Source organism: Arvicola amphibius, chromosome 8 (assembly GCF_903992535.2).
Source record: "Arvicola amphibius chromosome 8, mArvAmp1.2, whole genome shotgun sequence".
Classification (NCBI taxonomy): domain Eukaryota; kingdom Metazoa; phylum Chordata; class Mammalia; order Rodentia; family Cricetidae; genus Arvicola; species Arvicola amphibius.
In genome coordinates this window covers 44,494,132-44,511,870 of record NC_052054.1, presented here as the reverse complement: position 1 = coordinate 44,511,870, position 17,739 = coordinate 44,494,132, and the positions used below count along the sequence as shown (strand labels likewise).

General features: G+C 40.7%; 1 protein-coding gene across 3 annotated transcripts in view; it reads right to left on the bottom strand.

The window, feature by feature from the left end:
* Fam184a (family with sequence similarity 184 member A) overlaps positions 1–17,739 on the bottom strand; it is a 124,632-nt gene that overhangs the window by 37,079 nt on the left and 69,814 nt on the right. For all 3 annotated transcript variants that reach the window (XM_038340293.1, XM_038340295.1, XM_038340296.1), the window contains 3 exons: positions 11,278–11,439; positions 8,747–8,868; positions 8,064–8,214 (listed from right to left, as the gene is read on the bottom strand). In XM_038340293.1, the coding sequence (XP_038196221.1) occupies positions 8,064–8,214; positions 8,747–8,868; positions 11,278–11,439 (435 nt within the window). The remainder of the gene's footprint in view (positions 1–8,063; positions 8,215–8,746; positions 8,869–11,277; positions 11,440–17,739) is intronic.

Sequence of the window (17,739 nt, the reverse complement as noted above, 5' to 3'; positions counted from 1 at the left end):
TAAGACAATATGGTAGATGTATGTACAACAACACACGAATGAATGGTTGAAAGTTAGACATTATTAGTACCCATATGCAAAAAATCTTATTGTGTGCCATAATGTATTTTTGTATAAGTTAAAGCTTCAAAGCAGTGTTATTATGCAAAATCAAAGTTACAACATGCCTTGTGCACAAACTGTAAGTGCCGCTCACTTACATTGTTGATAGATTTATGCAAAGCTTCACCCAGAGAGTGCCGCTATGAAAAAAGATCACAGAAGAAAGGGGAACATTCAGAAACCAACTAAGTGAGAGAAAGAAAGATTCAAAAAGGAGTGTGTAACATTGAACAGTAACTATAACATGCTCACAAAAACCAGTTCTGAGAAGAAATTTGATTTAAGAAATTCAAGACACGGTGTAAATGATCTGCACACAGTTGCTAAAATGATCTGTAGATCGGGGGTTGGTCTACTTACCTCTATGGATACTTAAGGTTAGGTGGTGAGAACCGAGTCCAGCGTAAAAGGCATGGCTGCTGGAAGGAAGGCACAGAGGGCACAGGGCTACTGCTGCTCTAACGCTTTCCTAGCTATTCAAGTGCTGCACACACATGCCTGCAGGGCATACGTTCTCCAGGGAACAGATGAGAACCACAAAACAGCCTGGTTGTTTTGTATTACAACTGCCTTGAGATAAGCATTGAGACAGGGAAACAAGAGATGGTTTTTATATCTTTTAAATTCTCTGTTCTAACATGAACTTCATGAAACTCCAATGTTGTTTTCTAATGTCAAAAGGTTGACTACGAGGCTAGAGATCGGGCTCATGGGGTAAGCACACTTGCTACTTTTACAGAGGACCCAAGTTCAGTTCCCAAAACTCACATAACAGTTTCCAACTATTTGCACCTCCAGTTCTAGGGAACCTGATGCCCACCCTCTTAGGAACTCTGATGGCAGAAGCACACACATAGTATACACATATACATGCATAGCAAAATACTCATACACATAAAACAACATGTTTTCACAAGGCTGACTATTCCAGGAAGACTAAGATATTCCAGAACATGGTTTCCTAGAGTTGAAGGGAGAAAGAATTGGATTTGACATAGAAGATCACTGGCATACAGAGCTATGTACATCTCAAGACAAGCTGGGGAATCTTCAAAAACTATGGGATGTATGTTTGTGTCCCCAACTACCCACACACTCCTCTGCTGACATCCCAACATTCAATGGGATGGTGTCACAAAACAGAACCTTGGGCAGGGATTAGGTCATAGGGACAACATTTTCATTCGTGGATACTGTCCTTATACACGTTTTTCACTGGAGCACGAGCAGACGGTGGCTGTCTACAAAGCAGGAAGCTAGCTCCTTGAAGTTGAATGTTCCGGCTTTCTAAGCTGTGAGAAATGTTTACGTTCAAAAACTAACATCTTTTGATTCCTTCAGTATAGCCCAGGCTAACCCAGAACTATTGGTACCAAAAAGTGAGGGTGCTATTCTAACCTAGAAATGTGGAAGTGGTTTAGGTGTGGTACTGAGAAGCCTGTGTTAATGTGGGCCTAGTGGTAGGACACAGAAAGAAAGTGGACAGATGCAGAAAAGTGCCAGTCATTTTAGGGAACACTAAAGGAATGCTAGAAAAATAAAAGGTTGGTAGAAATAAGGACAGTAAAGCCATCTGGAGAAGGTCTCAGGTGGAAAAGACCACAGTGCTGAAAACTGGAGGAAAGGTCATCCATCCTTCACACAGAGGCCACAACCTTTGCTGAGGGAGAGAACAAAAGCATCTGTCTGTATGTGTCCATGAGGAGAATAAAGAATAGAATTTGAGCAAAGAAATTGCAGAAGGATGAGGAGGAAAAAGTGGAGGGGAAGGAAGGAAGGGAGGAAGGCAGGAAGGGAGGAAGGAAGGGAGGAAGGAAGGAAGGAAGGAAGGAAGGAAGGAAGGAAGGAAGGCAGGCAGGAAGGAAGGCAGGCAGGAAGGAAGGAAAGAAAACCCTAAAAGTGAACCATCTGTTTTTGGTTTCTCAAGGAGAAACCACATGCCTCACTGCTAGCAATCCTAAATCTGGTGGTGGGGGGTTCCATGCTTTAGGGCCAGGACTGCTAACCAACTGTCTCTAGAGACTGGGACTTCAGCTACAGTGACACTAGAGGGCAGAGGAGTAGAGAGGCAGCTCTCAAGTCTTTAGATCTCATTGTACGCATCTGCCTTGCAGCTTGGAATCATTCCTTCCCGTCTTATTTCTCACTTTGGGAAATGGAATGCCCATTTTCTTCCTTTCCCATATTTGTATGTGGGATGCTTAAAACCTACTTAGTGCTATGTCTTAGATGGTAAACGCCTCCTGAAAATCCATGTGATAAAGACTTGGCTCTTAAGGTGATGCTCCTGGTACCCCTGGGAGGTGGTGAAGTTTCTGAGAGAAGTGGTTTAGTAAAGAGCCTTGTATCGCTGGAGACAAGCCCTTGAAGCGGAGAGGGTGGGACTCCAGCTCTTTTCTCATTTCCTGTCTTCCGGCCCTGAAGATTCCTCTATGACAGGCTTTCAACCACTGACAGCCTGGCACCACACCAGAAGCCTTACCAGTCTTCACAGCTATGGGCTGAAATCTCTAAAGCTGCAAGTCAAAATAAACTTCACACTTTATCGTTGTGCTGGGTATTTTCTTAGCGTGCGAGAAGCTGACTCATCGGCTCCACAGCTTTGTGGCAGGAATGCAATTCGCCTTAGCGTTGATGCTGGAATGAGATGGAATTTTGGGAGGATGTTGGGAAGTAATGAGTATATTCTGCATGTGAGGATGACATGAATACTGGGGAACAGAGATGGTAAAACCCCAACCTCCCATGGCAAAGTGAAGCCTTTGGCCCTTCCACTGTGTGAGGAGGCAGTGAAAGAAAGCCAGTGGGTGGGCCCTGGCCAGGCTAAAGCTGCAGAAATCTTTAACTTTGAACTTCCTAACCTTCACAGAGATTAGAAACCAAGCTCCACTGTTTATTAATGATGTGGTCTGTGGTCATCTGTTACTGAATACAAGCCAAACTGCAAGTGCCTGCATAAGAATACTGTACAAACTAAGAGCTTCTATGTGAAATATTTGTCAAGCATTCTATAATCCATACCAACAAAACTGATGCCGTACAGACTCATCATTTTCAAGGGTCTTAACTTGCTTTGTAATTTTCAAGGCGAGTGAGCCATCACCAGTTCACTGAGTGGACTCAGAGGCTTCAGTGTTAAAAGCTTACTAAATATGTAATGTGTTTCAAAAATTCTATTCTATTGTTTTGAACATGGTGGCCCAGGACTGACGGAGGAGGGTCATCTGTCTATGTGTTACTTTCATTGGTTAATAAAGAAACTGCCTTGGCCCTTTAATAGTACAGAAAATTAGGTAGGTGGAGTAGACAGAACAGAATTGTGGGAGAAGGAAAGCAGATTCAGGCAGACGCCTCAGGCAGATGCCTCAGGCAGACACCATAGCTCTCCTCTCCGAGATGGATGTAGGTTAAGATCCTTCCTGGTAAGCCACCTCTCATGGTGCTACACAGATTACTAAATATGGTTTAAAGCAAGATGTGAGAATTAGCCAATAAGAGGCTGAAACTAATGGGCCAATCAGTGTTTAAATGAATACAGTTTCTGTGTAATTATTTCGGGTAAAGCTAGCCAGGTGGCTGGAAGTGGCCCACAGCTCCTTCTACACAGGACAGTCTTCAACTCAGAGTACTACTTTACCTCAGCATCTGGAGTGCTGGGCTGCAGGTGTAAGCATGGCACCTCATGATTTCTCCTCCCACAGGAGGAGCATAAGTCAGACTTTCAGATGACTGAGGAAAAGTGAAAACAATCTCCTTAAAATATTGCATTGAATTAGAAATTTAGATCATTGTATATAAAAAACAATGCTCTTAGGAAATTATTCCTGCTCCTTGTTTTTCAACAACTTCTTCTTAACATACGATTTATTTACTTTATGAGAAGAGGGGACCTGGGTCCTCAGAGCTCTGGCAGGAGTCAGGGGACAACTTGCAGGATTCTGTTACCCATCTTCTACCACCAGATGAGTAACAGGATCAAACTTAGGTCCTCAAGTTTGGTATCAAGCACCTCTACCTATTGAGCTATCTAGCCAGTTGTTATCTTCTAAACCTTCTAAACCTTGTTAAAGCAGGGCAATATTTTACTATCAGTAATTTGCAAACATGATGGCATGTAAATTCTGAAATCCTATTACTTATAGCATTTTAAGGCAAGAGCCCCTTGGTAATGATTATCCATGACAGCTGACTGGACTGAGGGATACCTAGGAGAAAAAAAAGCATATTTCTGGGTGTGTCAATAGGGCATTTTTAGAGACAACCGAGTTTATAAGGGTCCTCATTTAATCAACAGCTTAATCTGCCCACGGGCTGAAGTTATTCACAGAAAACCAGGAGGAAGCAGAACTCCAGAAGGTGGGGACTATTTGGAGAAGTACTTAGAATTACACTATGCCTTGAATAGTGTACACCTTGCCTCTTCCATCTTCCCCTTTTCCTCTCGCTGCTTCATGGCTGCCTTATGCTTGTGCCAGCGTAATACTCTGCCTGTGGCATGCCCAAAGTAATGGGCCCAACTGATGTTGAATAAAACCTTCTAAAACTGTGTGGCACAATATTTTTTTCTCTTTTTTTCTCCAGCCTTGTTGTTGCTGCTTATTTTTGTTTGTGGGGTTTTGTTTTGGTCCATGTGTACATGGATGTGCTCATGCAAACAGGTATCAGAGGAGAACATCAGGTGTCCAGCTCTGTCATCCCTTGCCTTTCCTTGCTTGGGGCATAGTCTCTCACTGACCCTGGAGCTAAGGTGACAGCCACCAAGCCCTCACACGGCCGTGGTTACAGACAGGGACACATGACCATCCTCTGGGTTTTATATGGGTTCTGGGGATTTGAACTCAGGTCCTCATGCTTGCATAGGAAACACTCTCACCCAGAGTCATCTTCCCAGTCTTCATTTTTTTTAAACTAATTTCTAAACTTAACATAAACAGTAACAAGTTTCAATATACACAATTCTATTTTGTTCTGATTCACTCCCCTCCTCTTTCCCTCTCTCATCCTGACCACTTCTCTTGCTGGGCCCGTTCTTCCCTAAATTGAGCCCCTTCTGCTTTCACTTTACATGTATTCTAGCTCCCTCTATTTTTCCTACTCCCGTCTCTCTTTAGACCTCTTCCTCTCACGATATCCTTGCCAGTTTCATCACACAACACAAACACACACACACACACACACACACTCACACACACACACCCTAAAATATGTTCTGCATTTGCAAGAATATGTGCTATTTGACTTTCTGACTCTGACTAATTACAGATAAGAATGGATTCCAGTTCTAGCCATTCCATCCACATTATCCGAGAGAATTTAGATCACTCCTATATTCCATAGGTATGTCTGAGTGGTCAGTTTCCATAATTTCTCAGCTAATGTCCTAAATGAAAATAAATAAATGAATCTTCAGTTTGGAACCATAATAAAATCTGCCTTGAAAGGGAAATAAATGAATATATGATAATACTACAGGATTAAGAACAGAAAATATAGTCAAGAGTTTTCTTTACAACTTTCCAGATATTATTGCAGAATGGGAGCCTAGTGGTTTTACTTTTGAGAAATTACAGCCTGCGCTGGGCTATTCTGTAACCCTTTAAGCCTGGCCTGCTAGTACACACCTATAGGCCTGGTCACTTGGGGGTCTGAGAGAGAAAGGGAACTTCAGCCCAAAGTTCCAGATCAGCCTAGACAACATAAGGAGATCCTACACCACCATCATCATCATCATCATTACCACCATCACCACTATCAATCAGCATCGTCATCACCATCATCATCACCACCATCACCACCACTACCACCATCATCACCACCACCACCATTCACAACCACCACCATCACTGCTATCAATCATCACCATCCCCACCATCACTACCACCAACACCACCATCATTACCATCATCATCATCATCACCATCATCACCATCCCCACCACCACCATCATCACCACTATCATCGTCATCACTATCATCACTACCACCAACACCACCATCATCACTATCAATCATTATCATCATCACCATCACTACCACCAACACCACCATCATCACCATCATCATCATCACCATCACTACCATCACTACCATCATCACCACCATCACCACTATCATTGTTATCACCATCATTATCACTATCATCACCACCACCATCACCACTATCAATCATTATCATCATCACCATCACCACCACCAACACCACCATCATCACCATCACTACCATCATCACCACCATCACCACTATCAATCATCATCATCATCAACAACAACAAAAATCAGTTAAAATATAATCATGGGATATAAAGAGGGGCAAACAAAATATTTTAAAAAACCTCTTAGGACTAAGTACTGTAGAAACACAAAGAAGTAAGGAAAAAAAAAGAAAGGAGGGAGGAGGACAGAAAAAAAGGAAAAAAGGAACAAGGATGATCTCTGAGAACTGAATACATGAGATTACAAGAATAACGAAAACAGAGCCAGCAAGATGGTGCAACAGGCAAAGGTGTCTGCCACTAAGTCTGATGACATGAGTTCAATCCCTGAACTCCACATGGTGGGAGGGGACAACTGAGTCCTGAAAGCTGTCCTCTGACCTCCACACATGCACAATGCACATGGGCGTATGCGCACAAATGAACAGCATGTGATAGAAATAATAAACATATTTAAAGAAAAATGATGGGGCAAGTGGTGAGGTTTCTTTGATATAAACTCAGTCCCTAGAATCCCCGTGTTCAGTACTTTCTGGCTGAAAATATCAGAAAGACTTTGGGGATGGTTTCCATTTTATTATGTAATTGAGCTGAATACATCTGTCTAGAGGCAGAGCATGATAGAAGGAGAGGGGTAGACCACTCAGGAAAATCTGCCCTTTCTGGTCCCTAAATAAGAATGTAAAAGAAGTATATAGTAAACTGTGTAAATGTGATGCCAGCCTCTACTGAGAGTTGTTTGCTTGTTCTTATTTCAAAGGTTCCAAATGATTTGACCTCACAAGCGCGTGCGCGCACGCACACACACACAAACACACATACACACAAACACACACATACGTACCCTCTCCCTCCCTCTTACCCTCCGTCTCCCTCTACCTTTTCAGAGCTTCATTACAAATTATAGAAACCAGACAGAGATGGGCAGGCCTCAAGCACTTCTAAGAGGGCAATGCATGTTTTTGTATATATAACGATCACCTTATAGAAAGCCTGTTTTGAAACTCTTCACCATCATAAACAGAAATTAAAAGATTAAGATATCAATAGATTTTCAGCACTAAATTAGGAGATGTTTTATGCCTAAGTTCTGCCCTTGCTTGGTGATATACAAATTAAAGTCTATTTAATTACAGTTTGCCGTCTGCCCTTGCTTGGTGATGCACACAGTCAGGCCTTTCAGTTACTGGTTTACCAGTATAAAAAGTTCATGAAGTCCCAGGCTGTGTAAGTAAGTGAAATGGACAAACTATTTTAATTAAAGTTATTCGTGTTTTGGAAATAAGATAGCTCTAGAAATACCACTTTGTTTATGTCACGCTCTTGCAGGACTTCAGTCATAAAGCCATAAAGAGACAGACACAACTGCTCACTTGGGTAAATGTTTTCAGGGAATCAGGACACTGCTAATAAACATCTTCTGTTGCCCAGATGGCATCTCAGGACTAGAAACAAAATGATTTTATAATTTCAAAAACTAGCTGACCTTCCCGAGTAAAGTTGATGTGTTCTGCTCAAATCAAAAACTAAAAAAAGTCATGAAATTTTCTCAGAAGTTAGGATCACACACACAACACATTTCCTTAGTACAGTGTTTCATACGACTATGTCTGTGTGGTTTTATACATTTAAAATGTTTAAGTTTGCCCTATGGAAAACAAAACACAGTGAACTGACACGCAGTAGGTTTGTTTAGCCGACTGGAGAGTGCCAAGGAGGCGAGCGTCCGCGGGTGCAGACTGTAATCTACCTGGTTCAGAAGGTCTTCCACCTTCTTCTGCCACGAATCCCTGGCAGCGGTTTTCTCGCGCTCTTTCAGCTGCAGCAGCTGAGACATCGCAGACTTCTTGTCCTCTTCGTGTTGAAGCCTTAGCTCCTGGCGAAGTTTAGAGCACTCTTGTCTGTAACAAACACAGGCATTTGCTTTGTGAAGAGAGTCACTGCCCTCGATCAACATTCTCTAGTGGTTCACGGGGTTTCTAAAAGCTCATTTCACTCTCACCTCTGTGAGTCTGTCACCAGGCTAACTTCCAGGAAACCAGTAACCTAACCAAGATCACATATCAATCTACCATTAGCATAATAGGCATGAGAATAAATGAGTCTTCTAATTTCAGGATAGTTCTCTGCTTTTATATATCATACATACATATGAGAAACTCTGTGAACCACTAGAGAATGTTGAGGGCAGTGACTCTACAAAGCAAATATATATATTAAATTTAATCAAATTTAATATAAAATTTTATCAAGAAAATTAAATTTTAAGAGTGAATTTGAACTCAAACAAACAAAAGCCCTGTTATTTCCCTGCATTTAATCAGGAGAAAAAATAACCTAAAACACCCTAGTACATCTGTAATGAGGAGCCTACAACAGGAACACTTCTGGCTCCTCTGTACTGGTAAGACTGCATTGCGGAGCCCGGGGTACCTGAGATTTTCCGTCCACTTTATCTCTAGGTCATGGGCCATCCTGTCCACCCTCAGCTTCTCTTCTTCCTTCATGGCGGCAAGTGTTTGTTCATGCTGGCGCCTCTCCTGTTCTAGCTCAGCCTGAGGAACAGAAACACGAGTGAGGACTGGTCTCCACAAGCCCAGGCAGTGCTGCCGCAGGAGAGCACGCTGATGCAGACCTTACAGGAGCCGTTGATAATGCTAGCCAGGAGAACTAGTCAAGACACTTCAACTGAATAGGTGGAACACTTCCTATATTTGAATTGTTCTTTCCTCATTTTTAAAATCAAAGCTTATATTATTCAAACAGTTTAAACTTATATTATTAAAGCTATTTTTTTAGCCATGAAAATGCATCATATAGGCATGTTCCTTGTTCCTGAAATTAATTCACATTCATATTCAAAACCAGGTCATTTGTCTAAAGCCTAATCATTATATCGGCATACCATTAATATGATTAAAGGAATTACAAGGAATTTAAGTTTACTGGATATTTTCTTATGTAATTTAAGCCACAGGCCCATGAGCTTAGCGCTCAGATACTGACATGATACACAGGAAATCCTTACGGATTGATTCCCTGGAGCTGGGGCTTAGAGGTGACTACCTGACAAAACCCGACAGCTGCAGACCACTGTCAGTGCTGTGGTTGCTCAACGGGATGAGATAGTCGGTGGCAGCCTATCCTTTGGTCACTGTGATAGGCATTTCTGGACATCTCTCTGGCTGACAGCACAGGATAGAGAGTTTTAAAAGTTGTATTCAGATTAACGACAAAAAAAAGTCAATATTGAAATTCCCTTTCAATACGGTTCACTTGGCCAGCAAAAGGTAACTACTAGAACCTGAATTCAGGTACTGTTCTGGAATACTGCTCAGCCTCTAGGGACCATTTTTTCCCACAGCAGGTAATATTAAATAGCAGAGAATTTCTTAAAGTATTTCTTATTTAAAGAAATTCTGCATTAATATTTATTTTTAATTATGTGTGTGGGCACGTGAATTCAGATGCCCTCATAGGTATCAGGTCCCCTGAGGCTGCAGTTATAGGATGAAATACACCAAAATTAGGAATGGGGTGTATATCAAGATGAGGTACCATATAAATATACACACATACACACACACACACACACACACACACACACATGCCATGTGTGACTTTCAACGCAAAAGATTTACCAATTTAAAATACCTTCTTCCTTTTACTTTTGCCAATGTACAAAAACACCTCTTAATATGAATTAGCCATTCTATTCAGCCTTATGTGAATGACTGCTACCACTGATATTTTATGCAATGTTTGGCATCACATACATTAAATATATTGAATATTACAGTAACTCTAAACTCTAGACTTACTTTTCATATTAGCACTGTTGTATCAGATAGCTACTAGAGAAAGGTAAACAGAAGCCATCTATCTGAAGTCGTAGATTTCAAAAATGAAATGCAATTGATATACAAGGTACACTCGATTATTCCCTAGATAAAACATGAACAGAGTCATATAAACCCAGTGTAGACGGTGCATCAGGTCCATACACCTTGGAGTGTCACCAGTTTTAAGCTAAAAGCTAATATTATTACTAAAACCAATACCGAGTGTTTACATTTTGTTGAGCACTGTACGGTACACAGCTTATCTTTTTAATTATTATAACTGTGATGTGAAAAGTATTATTATGCTGCTCTATGCCTTACTGAAATGTCAAGGAGGAAAATGTATCTCTGCCCACAGTGACACAGTAAATGGTAGACATAGAATTCACAGGACAGACCAGACCCACCTGCCTAGAGAGCCCACGCTCCAGATCATCACAGGGAGGATATGAAAAACCCTCATCTAGTGTCTGCCCAAATTTATAGGTCCTGAAACTCTGCTATACTTCCCAAGAGTGGGAGGGGAAAGGCAGGGCCTTCCGCAACCTGTAAATCACAGAGAACTCTTGTTTGCTATACTTGAAAGTGCCAGCTTCAACCAGGAAAAAAAAAACCTTACACACACTAATTATCCTGGATTTAACTGTGTCTGTAAAAAGCTTCCCTGAAATCTCAGCCCTTACACTCTGTCTGCCTCCGGATGCCAACTTATTTGGAAAGAGCACCCATGCAGTTTTATTTGCTTGAAATGAGTCCGCATGGGAGCAACTGAGCCCTTAATCCACTATGACTAGCACACTTATAAGATGATAATGTGGAGACAGGAGGAGACAGAAATGATGTTACTAAATGTGGGACACTCTCTGGGGCTACAACAAGCTGCAAGAAAGGGAAAGGTTCCCTCTTAGAGACAAAAGAATTCATCTTAGGTTTCCAGCTCTAGAACAAAGAGATGACTCATTTCAGTTGGGCTCAAGTCACGGCATTTGTTACTTTTTAGTGGGGTTCCTGGAAACTAATACACTAGTTATATACAAGGATGCTTACATAGGCTTTAAGCAAAGTGGTCCAGATATATTTTCATATTTAGACATTTAGATTACAGTAGAAATAAGCAATTACCTCAACAGTTATTAGGGCATCCTTGGTCTCCTTTAGCCTGCCTTTTGTCAGGTCCAGTTCACTCTGAAGCCTCTCTTGAGAGTCCTGAAGACTAGCAATGAGTCCTTCAGCTGAGCCAAGACCTTGTTCACTTTTCCTTACCAGATCTTGGAGGCGACCAATCTATGAGTGAACAGAGTATTTTTAATACGCCATACAATGGTAGGCCAGTGCCAGTCTCACAGTTTGAGAGATTTTCCTTATTTTTGACTTGACTGAATGGGATCCCTTCTTCATGAATTTGGAAGAACCACCTAGCCATGATAATCTTTATCATCTGTCATTTTTTGTTTTAAAAAGACTTCCATGACTATAGTTTCCACTTTCTAGGGCTATGGTGCAAGGACATAGGTACAACTTCCCTTGTATTCTTGGCTTAAAGAAATTTCCTGGTCATATCAGATAATAAAATGCCTATAAAAGGAACTGACACAAGATAAAGATTACATTAAAGATAAAAATAAACTGTTTCAAAGCTTTCTTTAAAATTTAACCATCTATATATCACAAGTCAAGGCTTCATGCATTTGGGTCAATATTGGCAAGCTCTTAAATATATCTTAGAGAACCAATTGTTTTTCGTGTTTCCATACAGAAGTCACCTTAGGAGAGAAACTTCTGAGTTGGAACCAGAGAAAATGGACAATTTGTTGACTATGTTGATACAAATCTTTTAATTATGAGCCAAAATCAAAGAATGAAATAATTTAATAAAGTGCTATAAAGTCAAAACTCATTTGAAAAGAAAATGAACAAGATTTCTTTAAAATACATGTACATTTTTTTCTGAAAAATATTCTTACAATTAACATTTTCAAAGGAAAACACTAAAACTGCCCCTCGGCTTCCTCAGTGGCACACTTTCTACTCAGCACACGCCTTTCTGCTCTTTTCGTGCAGGCATCTCTATGCACATGTGCTAAATGAGTCTGGAGGTGGACGTGAGCGGTTCTGCTACCTGGTTAGTGTCTCTAAATGGTCAGAAACTTTGTAAAATGATTTAAGAAGACCCCACCTTTCTGTGTTCTAACATATATTCATAGCTAAAGAATTCAAAAATTCTCTGAACCCAATGCCTGTCTAGACACAAGGTGGACTGTTTTCTTTTGTGGTTATAACTGGTCTGGTAAATTGTTTAGGTGCTTTGAGTCATTTTAAAAATACAAATTTTCATAAAAATATACCCTCTTTCCTGATTCTTAAAGACTAATGACATGCTCATTTATAGCATCCACTTACAGTTCTCTAAAACTTTGCCGGCCACTATTTTAACATCCACATTCTGTATTCTACATTTCATGCTGTGTCTTTTCAACTTTCTGTGGTGACCTGGCTTGTCAATAATTGTGCATGGAGGCGGTAAATGGACTGTAAGAAAGACAGTAGTAACAATTGGGAGATCACTGAATTTAGCAGAAAGTCTAGCCTTAAGTCCAGGAGTAATAATCCCCATCCTGTGGTGTTACGTTAATAACTACATAATATAGAGAAAGATACTAACTAGAAAAGATATGAGGGGCAATCCATATGGAAAGAACAGAGCCAGGCATGGTGGGATATGCTTACAACTACAGTATCTGTGTGGTTCAAGGCCATCCCAGCTACGTAGTGAGGTAAAGCTAGTTTGGGCACTGTGGTAAGATACTGGCTTAAAACGTTTTTAAAGAAAGGGCTGGAAAGATGGCTCGGCAGTTAAAAGCACGTGCTGTTCAAGGCTATAGTGTCAATTACCAGTGTCCACTAGGCAGCTCACATCTGTCTGTAACACCAGTTTCAAGGTGCTACCTGACACCCTCACCCACTTCTGGCTTCCACAGTGTCAGGCACACATGTGGTATAAACAGACATACATGTAGGACACCATATACATATATATATAAATTGTATATACATATACATAAATTTTTAAAAATTTAAAAGGAAAATAATAACCAAATTTAATAACATGAAAACATTCTTCCACAATCCAGCATGCTCTCAGTTAATATATAATGAATATATAACATATTCAAAAATATACGAAGAACAATAAGTAGTACATGAAGGATAAAGGGAAGTTTATTAAAAATAAAGAATTTAATTGAAGAGGAAATAAATATTTAAATAAGCAAAAACTTTTAAACTGTACACAGTTAAATGTAATAAAATAAAAATTTCAAGTAAACAATAAAAATTTTCTTATTGTTTTCTATGAGTACAATAGAAATGGGTTAATACAATAATTTTACTTATGTTTTAATAAATAAAGTTTGCCTGAAGATCAGAGGGTAAAACTAAGCCACTAGAGGCCAGGCAGTGGTGCCACACACCTTTAACCCTAGGATTTAGGAGACAGAGGCAGAAGAATCTCTCTGAGTTCAAGGTCATCACTGACACAAGACCAATGCAGAAACAGATCCAGGTGGTGGAGGCTCACACCTTTAATCCCAACACTAAAGGGGAATATAAAAAGGGGAGATAGATGCTCAGAGCTCATCAGTTGCCCAGCCTTGGCAGAGGTAAGACTTCTCCAATGGTTCGGCTGTTTTGCTTTTCTGATCTTCAGCTTGAACCCCAATATCTGTCTTTGGGTTTTCATTATTCATGGGACAGATTATGTTTAAAAACAACTGTTGACTATCACTGTCAAAATATCTCTTGGCAGGTGGCAGATCTAGTTTCCTTCCCCATTGGTACCCTGTGATCTCAGCGGGAATTCAGACAAACTCCAGAGAATCAGCTTGAGCAGAGTCTCACCCAATACATTTAGTTGCCTTATTCGCTATCCACTGGGAACGATTGGAGCAGTTACGGGAAAGAACACACCACTCAGAGATCTTAGACTGTTAAAGGGAAAACAGGTCTCCTAGGGAAACTCTTTTGTCAGCCGTACCTTGCCCAGAGGAATATATGACTGAAGAATAAAGTCAAAATGGAGAACACCAGCTGGGCGGTGGTGGCACACGCCTTTAATCCCAGCACTCGGGAGGCAGAGGCAGGCGGATCTCTGAGTTCGAGGCCAGCCTGGTCTACAAGAGCTAGTTCCAGGACAGGCTCTAAAAAAGCTGCAGAGAAACCCTGTCTCGAAAAACCAAAAAAAAAAAAAAAAAAAAAAAAAAAAAATGGAGAACACCAAGAAGGTAAATCCAAGAGGAGACAAAGAAATCCAGACCCAGTGTCACCAATTAAAGTTCAGAATCTAATATGTTTGAAGTTGACTTTATCCTGGGACCTTTGAATTACACGGGTGGGTATATTTCCTTTGTCCTTCTATTGGTTTGCATTGGAACTTCTGCTCTTTGCAACAGAGAGGGAACAACCTAGATTCTTCTTATTATGACCCCTAAGGGAATACAGAAAGTAGACCTCCTCCCTAGGGTCTCTACACACGTGTGCTCTTCTCCAATCCCTTCTCCTAGGAAGCACCAGTGAACTTTTATAAATGATGAATATGGACATGAAGTTCTCACATATGTGTGCTTAGCACCTCTCAGCAGCCTTCCATCATGCTAATATTTAAAATATTTCACAGGGCCTCTGTGACACAGAGGTGGCCTAACCCTCCAGCTAGCTTGCTAATCTTTCTCCCTTGGTCTTTGTATTTGTTTGAAGGGTAAGGTACTGTGGTCCTGATCATTAAACTGAGCTAAAATAATATCACTCGAACTGAAATTTTGATCTTAGCCACTTAGTATGTGGCTCAGACAAATTCCATCACTCCTCAGTGACTTAGTGACTAGAATCTACTGCCCTAGCTTGTATTAAGGATAGAGGAGAGAAGAATACAAATCAATGTCTGGGAAATAGTAAGCAATATTATTCTGTAGTTATTATAGTACCACATCTATACCGACATTCCTATAGTATCTTGAAACTTCCCATGCATTTGTATAATATTTCCTCAGTTTTTCATCTTGTTCATTCCCTGTCAATCACTTATCTTCCTTTTGCAGTATGCATCTAGCTAGACTTATAAACACCTCATTTTGTGAAACTCCTTGTCACTGCAGGGACCACGCTAACTGTCAGTACAATCACAGTGTGTAAGAGCTCCTTGTACCCAACCATCCTTTCAACATTTACTAAAATAACAAGTGAGTCAGTACTAAAATACTTCATAAATACTTACTGATTAAGGAATAAAGTATCTTTAACATCTCACTCTGTAAGCATTTAACCTGTAAAGAAACCAGTAAGTCAGGCTTTTCCTGACCTTGTACTATTATTACCAGGCCACCAGTAGTTCATGTGGTGCCTCCATACAGAAACAGGCAATTCCCACAGGCGTGCAAACAGCTCCAGAACATGGGGAGACACAGATGATGCTATGTGAATTAGAAAAAGACTTCCTTCCTTCCTTTTAGGAAAACAAGAGTTCTGTGGAAATTTCACCTATTTCTGAATTTCTCCTATAAACAGTGCTGACATTTTCTCAATAATCCTTTATTATTTGCTTACATGACAAACTCAAAACCGAAGTTGCTGTCAACAGGCATGTCCATCCGAGGCTCCCACACAGGCTGCTAAGCCCTTTCCAGAAATATTATGTGATTTCATATTGCCCTTGGCGGCTTCCGGGTGTTTATCTCTCTCTACACTCAGCCACACTGCATGGCCTCAATTTTTATCACAGTTAATTTTATGCTCACGGAGTGGCAGTTTACGGATTCCTAGTTCTTAAATTTAAATTTATTTTTCTTATTTCTCTTTTGTTTGTAAAAACAAAAACAAAACAGGGTGCCTATTTTCCTTACTGTTTTGTAAACACTCTAACGGTGGTAAAGACAAGAATTTGTTTGTGCAATTTATCAACCAGTTACACCTTCCTTCCTTTCTCTTTTACATAAAGACACAAGTTTTGTCTTTAACTGAAACAGTAAGCCGGTCCTGCTGTGGCGCCCATAGAGGTGCACTAACACTCAGGACACAGGGACACACAAGGCATGACTTAGAGAGGTGAGACTGAGTTCCTAAACATATCATTGCAACGTATGACATTCAGAGTCACTGATAGATAGGTGCAAAAATCCCAAAGAACCACCCCTTATGATTTTATACACTTATTTATATTAGAACATTCATATGTCCAATGTCTCATTTTTTCCCCATTAATACATTTATATGTATAATAACGTGGTTATTATCTCTTTTCACTGAATGAGTTTTATGAAAACCTTGGTTAACTGGGAAATGTGGCTATCCTTCATTTTAAGTTCAGGAAGCAGACTGGGAATCTATCTCTGGAGATCTGAGTCAGCAGGACAGGAGATAGGCTGCCAGTCTGAAGGGGAAGCAGAAGCAGAAGGAGCAACGGGCCAAGCAAATTCTCAGGGAGCCATAATACCCTGCGCCAAAGCATCTCCAGGATACTGAAACATAATTGAAAATGTAGCCAAGAAAAGTAAGTTAGATATGCACTGCAACTCTTCTCAGAGAAGTTTCAGAGCGCAGACTGGGAAAATGCTAAGACAAGCCATTTAGAATGGAGAGAGGAAGCCCGAGGAGCCTGCATGAGAAACAGATGGTCACTAAAGTGCCTTCTAATGAGTACAGGTCCGTAACTGTGTGGATTCTGCTGAGAAAGTGCATCTGTGAAGCCCGAGCAGATTAGCTAGGACAACAGAGGACAGGCTGGGCTGCCATCAGTATCTACCTCAGCCTCTATCATCTCCAGGGCAGTTTGGCTTTATTTTCCCTGGATAAACATTTAAAAACAATCCAAGGACGCAGAGAGCAAACTCTAGCACTTGTGCCGTCTGTGTGGTTTCTGCGGGCGGATTCAGAGTAATAGAACAGGACAGGAGAGGGCTGTGGGGGCTGTGGGGAGCGATGAGGTCACTGAGGAGGGAGAAGCTGGCAAATGAGAGGGGCAAAGACAAGAACCCAGTTAGAGAACTAGAGGAAGCTCACCCAAGATGCCACAGAGGATGAACTGGAAAGAGAAAGGTAAATATTAGGGAAGCATTTAGCAATTGCCTCAGTGAAGACAGAGGAGGAGCTAAAGCCATGATTTATAAATGTGTTCACATATACATTTACTTACAAGTTTACTTTTTTGACTTCTGATATTTTTTAATATTCTATCCTTAGACTTTTCTTTCTCAGGCTAAATAATATTTTCATATAGATTCAACAATTTGTTTTAGAAGTCAGGATCTGGACCTTACAAAGTTTCTCTCTCTGTAAAATGAGGTGCAGTGTAGAGAAATCTACACTCCTAATGGTTGCTCCCATTCCACCAGGGGAGGTGCAGTCTCCAAGGCTTTGTATTCTTCCACAAACCCCTGCCGTGTCATGTTTTGCTGGTAAATGTTTACCTAATGGGACATAAATACAGTGTTATGAAAATTTAGCACCGATTCAAGATCTTTGAACAGTTTTGCTCACCTACCTATCCTGCCACCAGATTAAGTTACTACAAAGCGTACGTGTAATGTAGGCGAT